This window comes from Poecilia reticulata, linkage group LG9 (assembly GCF_000633615.1).
Source record: "Poecilia reticulata strain Guanapo linkage group LG9, Guppy_female_1.0+MT, whole genome shotgun sequence".
In the NCBI taxonomy this organism is placed as follows: Eukaryota; Metazoa; Chordata; class Actinopteri; order Cyprinodontiformes; family Poeciliidae; genus Poecilia; species Poecilia reticulata.
This window is the reverse complement of record NC_024339.1, coordinates 28,340,112-28,355,838: the sequence shown is the minus strand read 5'-3', so window position 1 is coordinate 28,355,838 and position 15,727 is coordinate 28,340,112. Positions and strand designations below refer to the sequence as shown.

The 15,727-nt window shown below is 42.4% G+C and overlaps 2 protein-coding genes across 5 annotated transcripts in view; one reads left to right on the top strand and one right to left on the bottom strand.

Moving 5' to 3' along the window:
* hectd4 (HECT domain E3 ubiquitin protein ligase 4) overlaps positions 1 to 9,711 on the top strand; it is a 37,785-nt gene extending 28,074 nt beyond the window's left edge. For both annotated transcript variants that reach the window (XM_008419092.2, XM_008419091.2), the window contains exons 61-76: positions 365 to 1,758; positions 2,074 to 2,281; positions 2,363 to 2,586; positions 2,748 to 2,893; positions 2,987 to 3,090; positions 3,435 to 3,558; positions 3,941 to 4,131; positions 4,537 to 4,683; positions 4,922 to 5,041; positions 5,126 to 5,281; positions 5,416 to 5,519; positions 6,033 to 6,254; positions 6,353 to 6,519; positions 6,618 to 6,813; positions 7,015 to 7,237; positions 7,864 to 9,711. In XM_008419092.2, the coding sequence (XP_008417314.1) occupies positions 365 to 1,758; positions 2,074 to 2,281; positions 2,363 to 2,586; positions 2,748 to 2,893; positions 2,987 to 3,090; positions 3,435 to 3,558; positions 3,941 to 4,131; positions 4,537 to 4,683; positions 4,922 to 5,041; positions 5,126 to 5,281; positions 5,416 to 5,519; positions 6,033 to 6,254; positions 6,353 to 6,519; positions 6,618 to 6,813; positions 7,015 to 7,237; positions 7,864 to 8,000 (3,863 nt within the window). In that variant the 3' untranslated portion in view covers positions 8,001 to 9,711. The remainder of the gene's footprint in view (positions 1 to 364; positions 1,759 to 2,073; positions 2,282 to 2,362; positions 2,587 to 2,747; positions 2,894 to 2,986; positions 3,091 to 3,434; positions 3,559 to 3,940; positions 4,132 to 4,536; positions 4,684 to 4,921; positions 5,042 to 5,125; positions 5,282 to 5,415; positions 5,520 to 6,032; positions 6,255 to 6,352; positions 6,520 to 6,617; positions 6,814 to 7,014; positions 7,238 to 7,863) is intronic.
* A 1,633-nt stretch (positions 9,712 to 11,344) lies between these two features.
* LOC103470553 (L-serine dehydratase/L-threonine deaminase) overlaps positions 11,345 to 15,727 on the bottom strand; it is a 6,939-nt gene continuing 2,556 nt past the window's right edge. For all 3 annotated transcript variants that reach the window (XM_008419090.1, XM_008419089.1, XM_008419088.2), the window contains 7 exons: positions 14,971 to 15,127; positions 14,792 to 14,831; positions 14,319 to 14,458; positions 13,919 to 14,010; positions 12,758 to 12,985; positions 12,561 to 12,685; positions 11,345 to 11,888 (listed from right to left, as the gene is read on the bottom strand). In XM_008419090.1, coding sequence (XP_008417312.1) covers positions 11,695 to 11,888; positions 12,561 to 12,685; positions 12,758 to 12,985; positions 13,919 to 14,010; positions 14,319 to 14,458; positions 14,792 to 14,831; positions 14,971 to 15,123 — 972 coding nt within the window. In that variant the 5' untranslated portion in view covers positions 15,124 to 15,127 and the 3' untranslated portion in view covers positions 11,345 to 11,694. The remainder of the gene's footprint in view (positions 11,889 to 12,560; positions 12,686 to 12,757; positions 12,986 to 13,918; positions 14,011 to 14,318; positions 14,459 to 14,791; positions 14,832 to 14,970; positions 15,128 to 15,727) is intronic.

Genomic DNA, 15,727 nt, shown 5'->3' with positions numbered 1-15,727 from the left:
TATTCCTCAATAGTGTTGTCAAAGTTTAATGGATAAATGTTGTGATGACTTCCTAAAGGTGGAGTGTCGGTAAGAGCAGGAGTATCTTAAAGAGACAGAGGCCCAATTTCAAGGCATTAATTGACAAATCAAATTTCGTTCAAGTCATGTTTGATATATACAGCATTTCTATAACTAAGGTAACATAGTTACGTGATTGTGATGTTAAATATCACTGTGCCTGGAAATGCAAAATACTTTGCTTTAAACATGTGCATTAAAATTTTCCAGATCAAATATTGATTCAAAGCTGCTAGACTTTATAAACTCCACAAACACAAATGTCCTAAGATCGCAGTTTCTAACATTTCTGTCTTGTTTATAGGCGGATTGCTTTGGACTACTGATCTGGCTCCCTCCATCAAGGAGCTCATCTTTCACCTGCTGGCTGAACTTTTGCGGAAGATCCACCACTTGGAGCAGCGCAAGAGCCCCTCTGGCCTTTCCAGCTCCATTGCTCTGCTGCTGAACCCCTGCCTGGCAGTCCTAATGGCCCTGCAGACAGAGCTCCGAAAACTTTACGACAGGGAAACTCAGGGATGGGCGGCTGGATGCGCCGGAGGAGGATCGTCATCTGGAGGCATAGCGTTGGCGCTGGGGGCGGAGCAGAGCCGGTTCTCCACCTACTTCCATGCCATAATGGAGGTGTGTTTGGCTGTGGCGGAGGTGACGCTTCCTCTCAATGTCGGCAGCTCTTCGGTGGGACCCCTCTCCTCCACCAGCGCACCAAACCTCAGCGACTCCTCCTCCTCGTCTTCGTCGTCCCCGGGCCAGACGCCACAAAGCCCCAGTTTGCTTTCGAAGCGTAAGAAGGTGAAGATGAAGCGTGAGAGGGCAGCAGCTGCTGTGGCAGCAGCCGCCTCTGGAAAGAGAACAAGCGGAGGCACGAGGCTGTCAGAAAGTGACAGCGCCCTCCTGAACATGGCGGGCAGCAAACCCGAGGACATGCTGTGGTTCCACCGCTGCCTCACCCTCCTGATGATTCTGAGGCATCTCGCCAATAAGGACCCGCAGGGCTTAAGCGTAACCAGCGACGCCGTGACGGACGCTTGCCAAGCTCTAGTGGGTCCCACGTCTCATAGCCGCCTGCTGGTACTCTCAGGTATCCCCACACACCTCGAGGAGGCGGTTGTTCGAAATGCCATCCGCAGGGCATGCAATGCACACGGAGGTCTGTTCAAAGATGAAGTCTTCATTCCCGTGCAGGAAGAGGATCCCAAGAAGAAATTGGGAGCCGGGGTTTCAAGCCCACACGATGGCAAAGCTGCTCCAGAACCTGACCGACCTTTTCCCACAAATGGAGGTCCTGAGAGTCCCGACAGCTCCAGCAGTGTCACTCCAGCTTTAAGTGTGAGCGCTTCGGCTTCCACCAGTCAGACCTCCATTTGCAGCTCCTCTCAGGGGGTCTCTCGCACAGTCAGCGAACTTTCTGTCGATCAGGAGCTTTCAGCTGTCCCCCAGCTCACGCACGCTGCCGCTGCTTCGGCAGTGACATACCCCCAGCAGGCTCCTCAGGACTCTCAGACTGTCTCCAGTCAGGAAAGTCTAGACACGTCGCTGTGCAGCACGGGAAGCCTGGGGAGTATCGGCAGCTTGGGGGAGCCTCTGGACAACACAGACACACCGTCTGCCTCGGATGGAGCCTCTATGCAGACAGTCACTTCCTTTGAGAGCACAACAGCTACAGCCAGGCCTATCAAGGGCTATGCTGTCATTGAGGTGAGGTGAATCTGTTGCAAAAGCATTCACACTGTTTGAACCAGTGATCTAAAACTTCATTCCTCGAGGGCCAGAGTACTGCAACGTTTAGATGTGTTCTTTGTCTTACACACTTGGATTAAATGATGAAACGGGTATACTGCTACAGAGGCAGTATTATACTGTACTACCTCAGCAGGGTATGCGGAGGTAGTCATCTACAAGTTGGAGTGCACCTGCCCTTTAGGATTGGAGTTTTAGCGTGCTGCCTTAAACGTTTTCAAATTTTGTTCCTTGAAATGAAATAAAACAAAATTTGCGTTCGGTTAAATATAGATCCGCTCTCGAGCGAAGGTGGAAAAGATCCGTGCCAGTCTGTTCAACAGCGGTGACCTGATTGGTTTGTCCAGCCTGGAAGGTGAAGAGGAGCTGATGGAGTTAACCAACGAGGAGATCCTGACAGTTTCCAGTGTTAACCAAAGCCTGTTTGACACACAGGGAAGCTCTGCTCTAGAAGACTACTTTCTGGATAAGTCGATCAAAGGTTGGTGTTAAACATTAAAGTTTCACTGTTTTTATAGATCAACAGTGTTTCTGTCTAATCTAATCTACCTTCCTATTCCAGGTGAAAAACTCGTACCAGGAGCGAGAGACGTCCTGACCGATATTTTTAAAAGCTGCGTGCACTCCGAGCAAATGTTGAGCCTCACACCGGCCAAGCCCGTGAAGGTGTCTGATATTTTCCTCAGCAAAGAGCAGATTAACTCTCAGACTCCAGGGAACCTGCTGCACACTTTCTTTACCAACGTTAGACCTCCCAAGAAAGTGCTTGAAGACCAACTCACTCAGGTACTCAATGAGAAACTTTACGGTTCTCTGTCATACCTTCAACCATCCAACTTTGTATTTGACTGTGATAATACTTCAAATCTTAAAATTGCTTCTTTTCTTCACAAGTAGAGTACTGTAAAAAGTCAAAAATAATATTAGATTTTTTTTTATTCATTCAGATTTTACGAAAGTATGGAACCCCCAAACCGAATAAGAACAAGTACAACAAAGCAGGAAAAGAACAACATCAGGGTAAGGTTGTGAGCACCAAGAGACCCATCACAAAGCCTCTCACCAAGGAGAAATCAGTCCTCAACAGTGTTAGGTGAGCCATTTTCTTGCAAAACCTCATATGACGTGTGTAAAAAAAAAAAAAAAAAAATTGACATCAAACTAAATATTTTTTACTTATTTCCAGAACTGCGCTGAGTGAGAAGAAAACTGTCTTAAAGCCAAAATCTCCTGAGAAATCGAGGCCAGATGAGAAAGACGTAGAAAAATCCCCCTCTAAAAAAACTGAAGGTTGGCAAAAATCACATCTGTTGTGACTACACATAAATACATTCAAAACATTAGAAAAATTACTCTTACTTCCATACATATAAAGTTTGAGATTATTTTTTTATTTGAATGGTGTAATTCAAATGGTCTAAAAAGCTTTTCAGTAGAAAGTAGACTTTAATCTAAATCAATTCTGTCTTCCAAACATTATTTACAACTTCCAAAACCATTATATCTGACTCAGCTGAATGTTTTTTCTCTTTTTATTAGGATGTAAAAATGTGGGATGGGGTTAAATTATTTTAAAGTAAAAATAAGTCTGATTTGACACAATAGTTTATGATCTCTTCTATTATTTCGTTTAGTGCCAGAGGAAAAGTTCCTGACACTGGAAGGTTTCCATAAATTTACAGTCGATCGGGCAAAGCAAGACATCCGCAGTGTGTGGCGAGCCATTTTGGCTTGTGGTTACGACCTTCATTTTGAAAGGTGAGACTTAAAGGATCATCTCGTCCACTTGAAATGCCGTAATTACCATCACAGAAGGAAAGGTGTTCTTCAGAAAGTAGCTGTCAGTTTTGCCATTTGGTCTTCAACAACATTTTATCTATGCAAACTAACTTTCCACGGATTAGAAAAGCATCTTGAATTATCAGAATCTTAAAAAAAAGAAAAAAGTAATACAGCTGTTGCTTGTTTTCAGCTCTACATTTCATCAGTGCATTTGTCCCAGTTAGAGATGAACCGACCAGAATAAGAATTAGGAGATTCACATACTGCTAAAGTTTGTATAACTGTCTTAAAGTCTCCTACTGTAAAAACATGTGTGTCTGTTTTTTATGTAATGCTAAAACTTGTCTTTATATTGAAGGTGCACGTGTATAGACACTCGCCACGCCCAGAAGGCCTGTAGAAAGTGGAGCTTGGAAATGGATGTGGCGTTGGTGCAATATATCAACCGGTTGTGTCGTCACCTGGCTATCACTCCAGCCAGACTGCACCCCCACGAGGTCTACCTAGATCCCAGTGATGCTGCTGATCCCCGTGTGGCCTGTCTGCTCAGTAAGTCGCTTACTTGCCTTTTTTTTTTTGCCTGAGCTTCTGCAGACGCTGCGGGTTCTTTGATAGTTAGCAGTTTTGAAGCCCACAGAAAATTGTTTTAAATGATCTGTTTCCACCCTTTTATTAACTTTTGTGCCTTTTTTAACTTTAACTTTCTTTTACTTAAAAAGGCATGAAAGTTAATGTTGTTTTTGTTAATGTACTTAATGTACTTGTAGAATTTAGAAAATTGTTGGAGTTCCTAGTTTTGAAGCACTTGATGCAAAATTTGCACCAATTTTCTCAAATTCTGACTTCTGATCGATGAACAAGTTCATCTCAGAATGATTTCTAAAACATTCCTATCTGCCTCACACTTGTGTTTTTGTCACTCAGCTTTATCTTTGTGATTTGGTGTTTTTACAGATGTGCCTGTGGAGAGCTTGCGCCTGCGCTTTGCTTTGCTGCAGTCCCTCAACAACACCCTGGAGAGTTTCTTTCTGCCACTGGTGGAGCTGAGACAGACGCACACGTATCAGAACAGCATTGCGGCGCTGTTGTGTGAAGCAAAAGGTGAGCATCAAGTCAGAAACAAATCTAGCAGGACTAAAAGCATTTGTACGAGATGCTGTGGTTTTAATATTTGAAGCTTGCTGAGCAAATAATGACATACAGGCTTCATGCAAATAAACTGTTTCAAGTTGAGGCTGACTGATGTTAGAAATTATTGCAAGCTGAAACTTTTATTTATTTATTTTTTATTGTAGTGCTTGAAAAATTTAATCTTTGTACCTCCATCTCCTTCTGATAGGCCTAGTCTTCTACGACACCAAGGTCACTGTTATGAACCGAGTATTAAATGCTACAGTACAACGTACAGCTGACCATGCTGCTCCAGAGATTACACTGGACCCTCTAGAGATTGTTGGAGGTAGACTTTCTTCCATTTTTCGTCACAGGACATTGTGTTTAACCTTCTGGATATTGTAACACTTCTCTCCCCCGCCCCCTTCAGGTGAAATTAGATCATCAGAAAACACCTACTTCTGCCAGGCAGCACGCCAGCTCTCCTGTGTGCCATCGTCTCAGCTCTGTGTGAAGCTGGCCAGCGGAGGAGATCCAACATACGCCTTCAACATCCGCTTCACTGGAGAGGAAGTTCATGGGACAAGTTAGTGCTTCCCTCGTCATGCCCCTTTTTTTTTTAATGCCCCGCTTTTCTTTCATCTATTTTATTTATCGCTGTTATGTTTTTTGTTTTTTTTTTAATACCTAACTGCTATTGTGATGACTGTGTCTATCCAGGCGGCTCCTTCAGGCATTTTCTGTGGCAAGTGTGTAAGGAGTTACAGAGCTCAGCACTTTCCCTGCTGCTTCCCTGTCCCAGTGCTGCAGCCAACCGGAACAAGGTATCATTTCATTCCACATTACATTCATCTTCCCATCAATGCATTACCGTAGCTCTATTCAGTGCTTTGTGAATGTTTTTAAACCTCTTTTGACCTGTTACAACCACAATTTGTGTTTTATTGAGACCTTGCACTATAGAGAAATGCAGTGCAGTGTAATTGGGAAGAGGAATCAAAATGGGTGAAAGTGTCTTTTTTTCAGATGTGGAAAGCTGTTAGAGGCAATTTAAAAGAAAGCGATTTGGAAAGCGGTTCTGTTGACTCATGAGGTCGAGTCTTTTGAGGCCACTTTGTGTCAGACACATAAATTTCCAATAAAATGGACTGAAATTTACGGCTGCAACGGGACACAATGTGTGAAAGTTAAAGGACATGAATACAAGGCACCGCATCTGCTGATCTAGTATCAACATCGTCTCCGTTTTATGTAAAACATATTGTAAAGAATATCATGAGAAAGATGATGTCATTGTAAATATTCCTAATCTTTCTTTGTTTTGCTTTTATCTCCAGGGGAAGTACATCCTGACTCCCTGCCCTATCAGCTATGCAGAAGAGCAGTTGTTGCACTTTTTCGGTCAGCTCCTCGGCATAGCCATCCGTGCAGACGTCCCCCTGCCTTTGGACCTGCTGGGATCGTTTTGGAAAGGCCTCGTTGGCGAGCCTCTCGACCCAGAGCAGGACTTGCAGGAAGCCGATGTGCTCACCTACAACTATGTCAAGAAATTTGCAAATGTGAGGAGTGCAGTAGGAGCGTTTTCAATCACACCCAATTCGATATCCAGCCAGATTTTGACTGTCATTTTTTTTGTTTGTTTTCTTCCTCTCTTCAGGTGACCGATGAGAGCGAGCTGGAGGCCCTGTGCGCTGAGATCTCCTCGCAGCACCACTCAGGAGAAAGCCCGGAGTCGCCCAGCCGGCCCTGCTGCACTTTTACTTACTTCACGATGACGGGTGAAGAGGTGGAGCTTTGTCAGGGAGGACGCAGCCTCACTGTCAGGTACAGAGCAGCTCCTGGAGGTTCTGCCGTAGCTTAAAGATACAGCCACAGCACATTTGCACATTTGAGCGAGTTCTCGTTCTGTTTGCCCCATTAAGCTGGGAGAACAAGGATGTGTACGCCCGGGCGGTGAGGAGCCTCCGCCTGAGGGAGCTGGAGAATGTGGAGTGTATGACAGCAGTGCGGGCAGGACTGGGATCCATCATTCCTATGCAGCTGCTTACCATGCTCAGCCCTCTGGAGATTGAACTGCGCACATGTGGCTTGCCTTACATTAACCTGGAGTTCCTCAAGGTGGTGCATATATATATACGTATACATATATATGATAGAAAACACTGATATCTTTTCAACCGCATTACAAAGTGTGTGTGAGCCAACTTTAAAGTCTATGAAAGCAGTGGTTTAATGATTTCCTTCTATCCTTGCTGTATTGTGTTTCTCAACTTTTACCTTAGTAAATCATCCCATTCTTTTTTTTTTTTTTTTGTTTAGGCTCACACCATGTACCAAGTCGGTCTGATGGAGACCGACCAGCACATCGAGTTCTTCTGGACCGCCCTGGAGATGTTCACTCAGGAAGAGCTCTGCAAGTTCATCAAGTTTGCCTGCAACCAGGAGCGCATCCCGTTTACTTGCCCGTGCAAAGACGGCGGGCCCGACACAGCCCATGTTCCCCCGTACCCCATGAAAATCGCCCCTCCTGATGGAGCTGCAGGTAACGGCCGACATGTTCCCTGCAGGGCCCTGACCGGGCTCAGGCGCTCCTATCCCTGCAGCTCTTGCACTGTATCAGTGCTGTTGCCGCAGAAACTGCTGATAATCTTGAGAAAACTGTTCATCTTGTCACTTCAGACAGACTTTGAAAACAGACTTATATATGATTTATATAATGAAGGAACATTTAGCATCTCTTTCTCCTTGTATTTCACTTAAAGGGATTTAGGTTCAAGTTTATCAAGTCGTGTTTATGGTTCCTGATTCATAAGATTGCTTCATCTTTTGAGCTTTTGTCACTGTGACAGTTTGATTACGGTGCCCTGCAATAGCATTTATATCCCATGAACTTTTCCACGTCTCTTCACTTTACAACCTTCAATCTTTATGTATTTTATGTGATGCACTCACCAGTTTTGTCTTACCCTCTTAAAAATATCTTTCACTGGACTTTGGGCTCTTCCAAAACATAAATATCCATCAACTCAGGCAGGCTTCTCAATTCCAAGCATAACGCTGCTACTATTGTGTTTAACCACGAAGATTGTGTTCAGGATTCTCTAGTATCAGTTTTCCACCTCGTAGGCGGAGAATAAAATAAAACCCATATTTTTGTTTCCTCTCCAGGTCAGCCAGACTCGCGCTACATTCGAGTGGAAACGTGCATGTTCATGGTGAAACTGCCACAGTACACTTCTTTGGATGTGATGCTGGAGAAGCTGCGCTACGCCATCCACTACCGCGAAGATCCTCTGAGTGGCTGAGGAGAACCCGAGAAGCCGACAATCCCGAGCAGCAGTACCCAACATCTCACCACCACCTCCTGCCCCTCCTGGATCTTCCTCTGAGACCGACCGCAGGCCGATACTCGCTGCGATACGATACGATACGAGCAGCGAAGCTACACGCTTTTTATCTCGAAAGGAAACCGACATATTGTTTTCATCGCCATTTGCCTAAATTCTGCATTTTGTTTCATTCAGGGAGGGTGATTTTAATCAGCAGTGATGGCTGCAAATAAGTCTGATTTACTTTTTGTTGCACTGAGATTGTGGAGGGCATTGAAGTGAAACAGCTGTGAAAGAGTTTTGCTCCTGTATTCAGTTTTTTTTTTTCTTTCTTTTTTTTGAGCCAGCTATGTAACTTTAACAAAAAATCTATTAGCTACCTTCAGAACAGCACTTTACAGTTGCAAATCCCATAGCTGAGCGTTCAGAAAGTGGTTTCTATGGGAGTCGATGAAGCCCTGAAGGCCACGGTGAAAAGCCTCCACTCAGCTCAATGCTGCCTCCCCTCTGTGGGGGTGATGCTCTGACCCTCGCCTTTCGCTGTAGGAGCCTCTGTTGTGTGACGAGAACCAAAAGGGTTTTCGGTGATATGATTACGATCAATTGGAATCTGCTGACTTGTCACCGCGTCATCTACTGTAGGAGCAGGTGTGAACAAGTGCTGTACAGGGCTTTACGTAGTTTTACTGCCTGTTTTAACAATGCGGCCTGCTAATGGACAAACTCATTTATGCCTATGTATCTGAGAACCTCTGTTAAAGAGTCTGAAGAGAGGAGGGTTTTTCAGTCATGTAAAAAGTCATGTTAATCTAGTAGTCATATCCAATCTACACATGTACACTGGAGGGGTTGGCAGTGAGAAATCTTCAGTTTCGCCTTTCATTTATTTATTTTTCATGATTGAGGATGAGGGGTTTCTTTTTATTTCACCCATAACCAAATCTTTTTGCTGTGTTTAATAAATAAAAAAATAAAGAAAAATTTAATAATAATCTAGTAAAATGTAAATAGACTGAGGTAATGTTTGCTGGCAGTTTTTACTCGCTTCTTCTCTTCACCTTCCGATTTCATTTTGAGTTTTGCACTACTCTTCCGAGAAAAGAATCTGAAAAACGAGCAAACTAGACGACGTCCGTCTGGGTTTCCGGTTTGTTGTGTTGCTGCTTTTTATGAATTTTGGGAATACCAGTAAATCTTTATCACCTTTGTCTTGTGCTCGGATGGTTTGAATTTCTTCTACACATGGTGAAATGCGTTCTCTTGTGTGAGTGAAATCGCCATTTTACGTAGAGAAAACCACAGGACTGACTGCTGGTGCAGTGAAACTGCTTTTTTTTTTTTTTTTTGCAGGATTTTGAGTTTTGGTTGGGCTCTTTTAAAGGGTGACGTACCGCTGCTAACAGGGTTGCTCTCTCTCTTCTCTTTCTCTCTGACTTCTCCTCTGGAGGGGTAACAATAGGTTACAAAAAGGACATATCCGTACAAAGAATTGTTTCGATGAAATGTGTGCTGTACATTTACTTATTTATTACAATTATTTATGGTTGCATTAACTTAACTTTTACTGTCTTACCTCTGCACATGAGAAACGTAACATATCTAAAATGGATTATACAGATGTAAAGAATCAAATGGCATTTGAGATTTCTGTGTCATAATAAAGAAATGTCTTCATGTACAAACTCTTTCTAATGTTTTTGTTTTTGTATGTTTAATCCCAGACAGATGTATATTAAGCAGTGATGATCGTTAATCATAGGTGATCAGTATTGGGGTTAATTTTCTGTCTTTAACTTATGACCCAGTGACACACTGGTTGCATCACTGCAGACTGTAAACCACACACCTTTACAGAGCGGCGAGTGCAGGACCAGGCTGGATCCGACTGGCTCCCCATGCATGTTGTTTATGTCTTTATCAGCCCAAATGTTGTAGTTTCACCTTTAGTCACATTACAATCTCAAAGTTCAGTGTATTTTATTGGAATTTCAGGCCACAGGTCAGCACAAAGTAGAGCATAAATCTGAAGTGGAAGAAAGATCAAATGTGAATTTTAACTGGTGTGTGTGTTTGTTTGTGTGTGTGTGTGTATGTTTGCATTCAGACGCCCTTCAGCCGATGCGCTGCAGAACCACCTTCCACTGCACTTAACAGCTGCAACGCTTTTTGACATAGGTTTGAAAAGTTTCTTTTGGCAAAGTAGCTCAAGCTCATTCAGATCCAACTGAAATTATTTCTGAAAATCAATTTTCAAGTCTTGCCACAAATATTTAGTTTAGTTCAAATGTCTAGACTTTGACCAGGCCGTCCACACACATACTGTAAACATGCTTTGATCCAAACCATCCCGTCGCAGTTTTGTGTGCATGTTTAGGTCCATTGTCGCTAGAAGATCAGTGTCTGCCTTAGACACAAGTCTACTGCTGCTTCAAACACATTTTCCTCCAATGCCTCGATTCAGCTTCATTAATTCAACCACCAGTAACTCATATCGTCGTATAAAAATGTGAACTGTGATTGAAAATCCATTTCTTTATCGATAAATGTTCACATATTGAGGTTTGATTTTAAGTTTTAAAAAATTCTGGAAAACTGAGTTTTTTATACTTCAACAAAAAGTAACCTTATTTTTTTCATTAAGCAAAGTTTCGACAAAAAATAAAGTGTTTTCTGGCTGGAGAAAAGCTGAGGACTTCCTTTTGATTGAAGTAACAGCAGAGTGAGACACATTTTTGTAACTATCACTTCACTTGAATAATTTTTTCCAGACGGCAGTGACTGCTGGAATCTTCTTTCTGAAGGTCCCAGACAACTTTTTCAATCTTAGTCGTGTTTATGCTCACTTTACAAGACGGAGGCAGTGGTGGTGTTCTAAAGACTATGCACCTGATGTGATACCCTTTTGTGTGATTTGCATGTCCAAGTTTAATCCTCACCAAAAAAAACAAAACAATGTTCTATGAAATTGTATTTTCCATTAAATTTTAAGTATTTTCATTAGTATGAATTGTTAACGTAAATAATTTGAATCTTAGAATATTTGAAATTGACACGCATAAACATACCATGTATGTTCGGAAACAAACAGGCCACTAGGGGGAGCTCCATTTTATTTTATAAGGTTTTTAAATTAATCTGTCAATTGGCCAATATTCCCCTGCTATTGTATTGTAGGCTAAATAAATAAATAGGACACACAAACAGAGTGAGACATGGATGTCTGTCTGTTTATGTTTCATGTGTACTAGCTGAAGCTTATGGTAAGAGGCAGCAAACTGGACAGTGTTTCACAAGTCTTTCACATTCAAGAACAAGAATGATAAGAAGACAAAGAAATATAATTTATTAATGTGAGGACAAATAAAAAAAGCTGAATAACACACAGGCACAGGCATTATTACAAGCAAGGAGACAAAACATATGCAAACTCAATGTGTCAGTTTTCTTTATCTTATATCCACTAAAGCTGATGGTTTTTTTTTATATTCTCACTATCCCATCTCATTTCAGTCAGTGTTGGTGCTCCTGAGAGTTTCAGTCTGGAATGATTCGATCTGTGGGGTACATGAATAACAGCGTTTAGGGACTGAGATTAGTGAATGGAGAGAGAGAGAGAGAGAGAGAGAGACTGAAACAGAAATGTCAGGAAGACCCAGGGTGGTCAGTGACACTAGATCATGCCGAGCTGCTTCTTCAGCCTCTGGAGCTGCTCCATGCTGATGTTGTTACCGCCGCACACAATCACCACCACTGGGCCCAGGTGCTGTGCCAGCTTGCCCTCAACTTGCAGCCTTTTGATAATGTCACCGTACACAGCTGCCAGAGCGGCACCGCAGGCTGGCTCCACCAAGATCTTTTCATCATCTGCAAAGAGGAAAAAATAGATCAGTTTCGTGGCCGATTTCTGGAGGTAAAGTCAGTATTTTACTGCACTGTACAAAAAGACACTGTCTGACCCTACTAGCTATATCAAGAATAGCTAAAATTCAGAAGTGTGCATACACTTCCCTAGTATTTGTTGGAATTGCTACCATGACTTGGGTCAGATGTTTTGTAGTTGGTATCCAGGTTTCAACTTCCTCCATGATGTTGATTCAATATTTTATCATATTGTTCTTTCCTGGCTGAGTCATCTGTTTTGGAAAGCATCAGAAGCCCCAGCCTAGCAAAGCACTCCCACAACCTGATACTCCTGTACTTCATTGTTGGAATATTGTTCTCAGGCTTGCAAATTTCCCCCACATCTATGGGGGAATTTTTCTGCCATAATCCAAGAGTACATGTGTTCGGTCTGAGAGCGGGATTTCATGTCTTTTGTTCTCAAAACTTGTAACACTTTTGCTTACATGTTCATTTTGAAAGCAGGACTTTGCGTGTTTCTTCTCAAAACTCATAACGCTTGTATTCAAAAACGTCTCCTTGCTGAACAGTATAATGAGTGGACAAAAGAAAACCTTAAATGTCTTTGTGTGTGGCGTTTGTGTCGTCAGCTGTATGTTTTCCCATCTCTTCTGCCCAGATGCAGGTTTCACTCACCCAGAAAGTGTTCAACAGCTCTCACAGCCTCCTGGTCAGTGACCACTTCTGAGAAAACTGTGTGTTCCTTCACTAGTTTCATTGTCTGAGCCGACACCCTCAGCAGGCCCAGCGTGGTTGCAACACTGCGGGCGCCAAAAATACTAAATCAGTTGCGCCAGAACGAGGAAAAAGGGCCGGTGAACCAAGTGTGGTACCTTGTGATGGCAGGTAAAGTGACAAGCTCTCCAGCCTTCATTGCTGCATTCAGGCTGTGTGCTCCTACGGTTTCCATGGCTACGATTGGCACGTCAGCCCAGTCAGCACGGCGAAGTCCTTCCACCACTCCGTTCAGCAGGCCTCCGCCTCCCACCGACAGCACTATGGCTCCAGGCTTCTCCTTCAGATCGTGCTCCAGCTCCTTCACCAAAGATGTGTGTCCTTCCCTTCACAAAGCGAAGCTGCGATTTAAACTAATGCGGACAATCTGTGGACAGTGCAGCCGGATTTACGCAGTGCAAATCTCTTTATGAACTGCTCTAATGTTAAATAGTGTGTTGTGCTGTTTTCATGTATTTGTGGCTGCGTTTGACACCTATCGACATTCTAACTCTTGTCAACAAGCGGTTATTGTTAACTGTTATGGGGTTCCATTTGTGTCAAAAATAAGTAGAAGTCATATGTGTAGATGTTGTTGGTCTATGTCGTTGCTATGTGACTTTGGTTGATGTCTATGGTCTTAGTGCTTTATGGATATGTCGATGTTGCACATATGCAACATACGTCTGTGTTGCATATGTGTTCGCTGCATATGTCTGTGTTGCATATGTCTACACAGAGAAACACAAAGTAAGTCAAAGGGAAATGACAGATGGTCTCAAAATTCTTTTACAGATTAAAAATCTAAAAAAAAAGTATCTAAAAGTATGGTTTGGATTTGTGTTCAGACTCACTAAACAAGTAGAAATCACTTGCACTACAAGTGTTTTAGGGTATGTCTCTACCAGTTTGGCCCATTCTTTTTTGCAATGCAGCACAGGCTCAATCGTGTTGGATGGAGTTCCTACAGACTAGCATCTTTCAGATCTTGCTATAAATTCTCATTTGGATTAACCATGATTCCATCTCCTCCATGCTTCACTGTGAGCATGGTGTGTTCAGGACAACTTGGACATATGAATCACCTTCTTTTTATTTATTTATTTGTAAATAAATAAATACAAAAACTGTCTTTTTTCCTTCCACTTCAAATATATGCACTACTTTTTGCTGGGATCTTGTGTCAAATCCCAATAAATGTATTGCAAATTTTAGCTTTAGCTTTATTTCTGAAGGTATAAGTACTTTTGCTATGCTCAAAGAGCCTGACTCTGTCTCACCATATGAGCGGGTTGTCAAAGGGAGAGACGAATACCCAGCCTGGGTTGTTTGCCACAAGCTGCTGTCCGTAACTAATGCTTTCATTCAGAGCCTGAAAAAGACGAGACACAACTCAGTTAAAATGACAAAAGCCTTTCAGGAAAAAAAAAGGAAAAAAAAATCTTTATTAATGTTCATAACTTCAACTTGTTTTATCCCCTGCTTTGGTTAGGTGTAATAATCTATCCAGACATGATTTTTGAGCAACACTTTTTATCTTCTTCTGATACGAACTGGTTTCCTAAACACGGTTGTGAACAAAATAAAGATTCAATCGGAACTACGTTCGATTTTTACACACCGCTAAAAAAATAAAAATAAACTGATGGTATTGACATGATCACAGCTGAGTTAACCAACTTCTCCTTGAATGAAAACAATTGCTCCCTCGTCCTTCAGCCTCTCCACCGTCTGGTTGGGGGTGATACTTGGAACCACGATGGTCGCAGGAACCCCGAGCTGGCGGGCAGAATAAGCAGCTGCCATACCAGCGTTTCCTCCTGTGGAGACCAAAATCCTCAAATATTTTTTGTCTAGTTTATAGTGCAGATGTCTTGCACTTGAAGACAAAAAAAACTTCCAAGTTCTATTTCTCAGCGAGATGTAGGAGGTTGAATTACGTAAATAATTCCTTCATATTAATAAAAAATATACTTTTTCTCGTGACAGATTATTTAGCTTAAGACATTTCCCCATGTTACAGGTGAAATAATTTGCCAGTGGAACTAATATTTTTATAGAACAAGCTCCTATTTCTTGCTGAAAAGTTGCTTGTAAGTTACTTTCGATACAAAAATACTTGGTAAGATTTTGTGTTTCCACAATGTACTTACCTGAACAGCAGACAAATCTCTCACACCCCCGCTCTGCCCACTAAAAAAAAAACAAATCAGTCAGCACAAGTTCACAAGTCCAAGTCTGTGCTTGTGCTGCCTGAACTGGTCCACACTGGTTACCTTTGCACTGGTTTCTTGTCATTATATATATATATAAACAACAGAAAATTACGTACCGTCTTACAGAGATGACCGATGCCTCTGATCTTAAAGGAGAATGTAGGTTGGGACGACTCCAGCTTGAGGTAAACGGAGGTGCCAGCCGACTTGGTGAGAGCAATGCTCTGCCTCACCGGAGTGGTGACGTGAAGAGGCTGCTGGTTCTTCATCTCGCTGAATACAGACGGGAAGGGAAATGTTTCATCAGGACAAAGGTGTGACTTTGTTTGCTGTTTAACCCCTTAAGTGGCAGGACCAAACTCACCAAAAATGGCTGACAAGGCATACCCAAATTAAATCAGCTGCTGTTCTTGAACAATTTGGAGTACATGCAAAAGCTTGGTCTCTTAATGAAGAAAACAAGCTAAATTTTCCATTTTGCAGTCAAAAATACTCTAACTGTAAGAAGTTTGTAGCTATTACGTTTGTAACAGATTTTTTTTACAATTTTGCTTCAAAAAATGTTTAATTTTTATTTCTTGTAAATACACATTGAGTGTTGAATGTATGGACTGGAAAATACAATAAATCTGTTGAATATAGTATTCTGCTCGTGGATTTCAAGAATGATCAAAATAGCACAAAATTTTTTTAATTTTGGACATATTTATTTTTGAGGATGTACAGGTGTTGTCCAAGTGTGCCATTCGGAATCTCCAAACGGCACACTTGGACAATCACTGTCGCTCCTCAGTGCTTCAACACCTCTATGTGGATTGAGTACTCATTGATGGGCCATTATCGCCACCCCCGTCAACCCCCCTTCCCGCACTC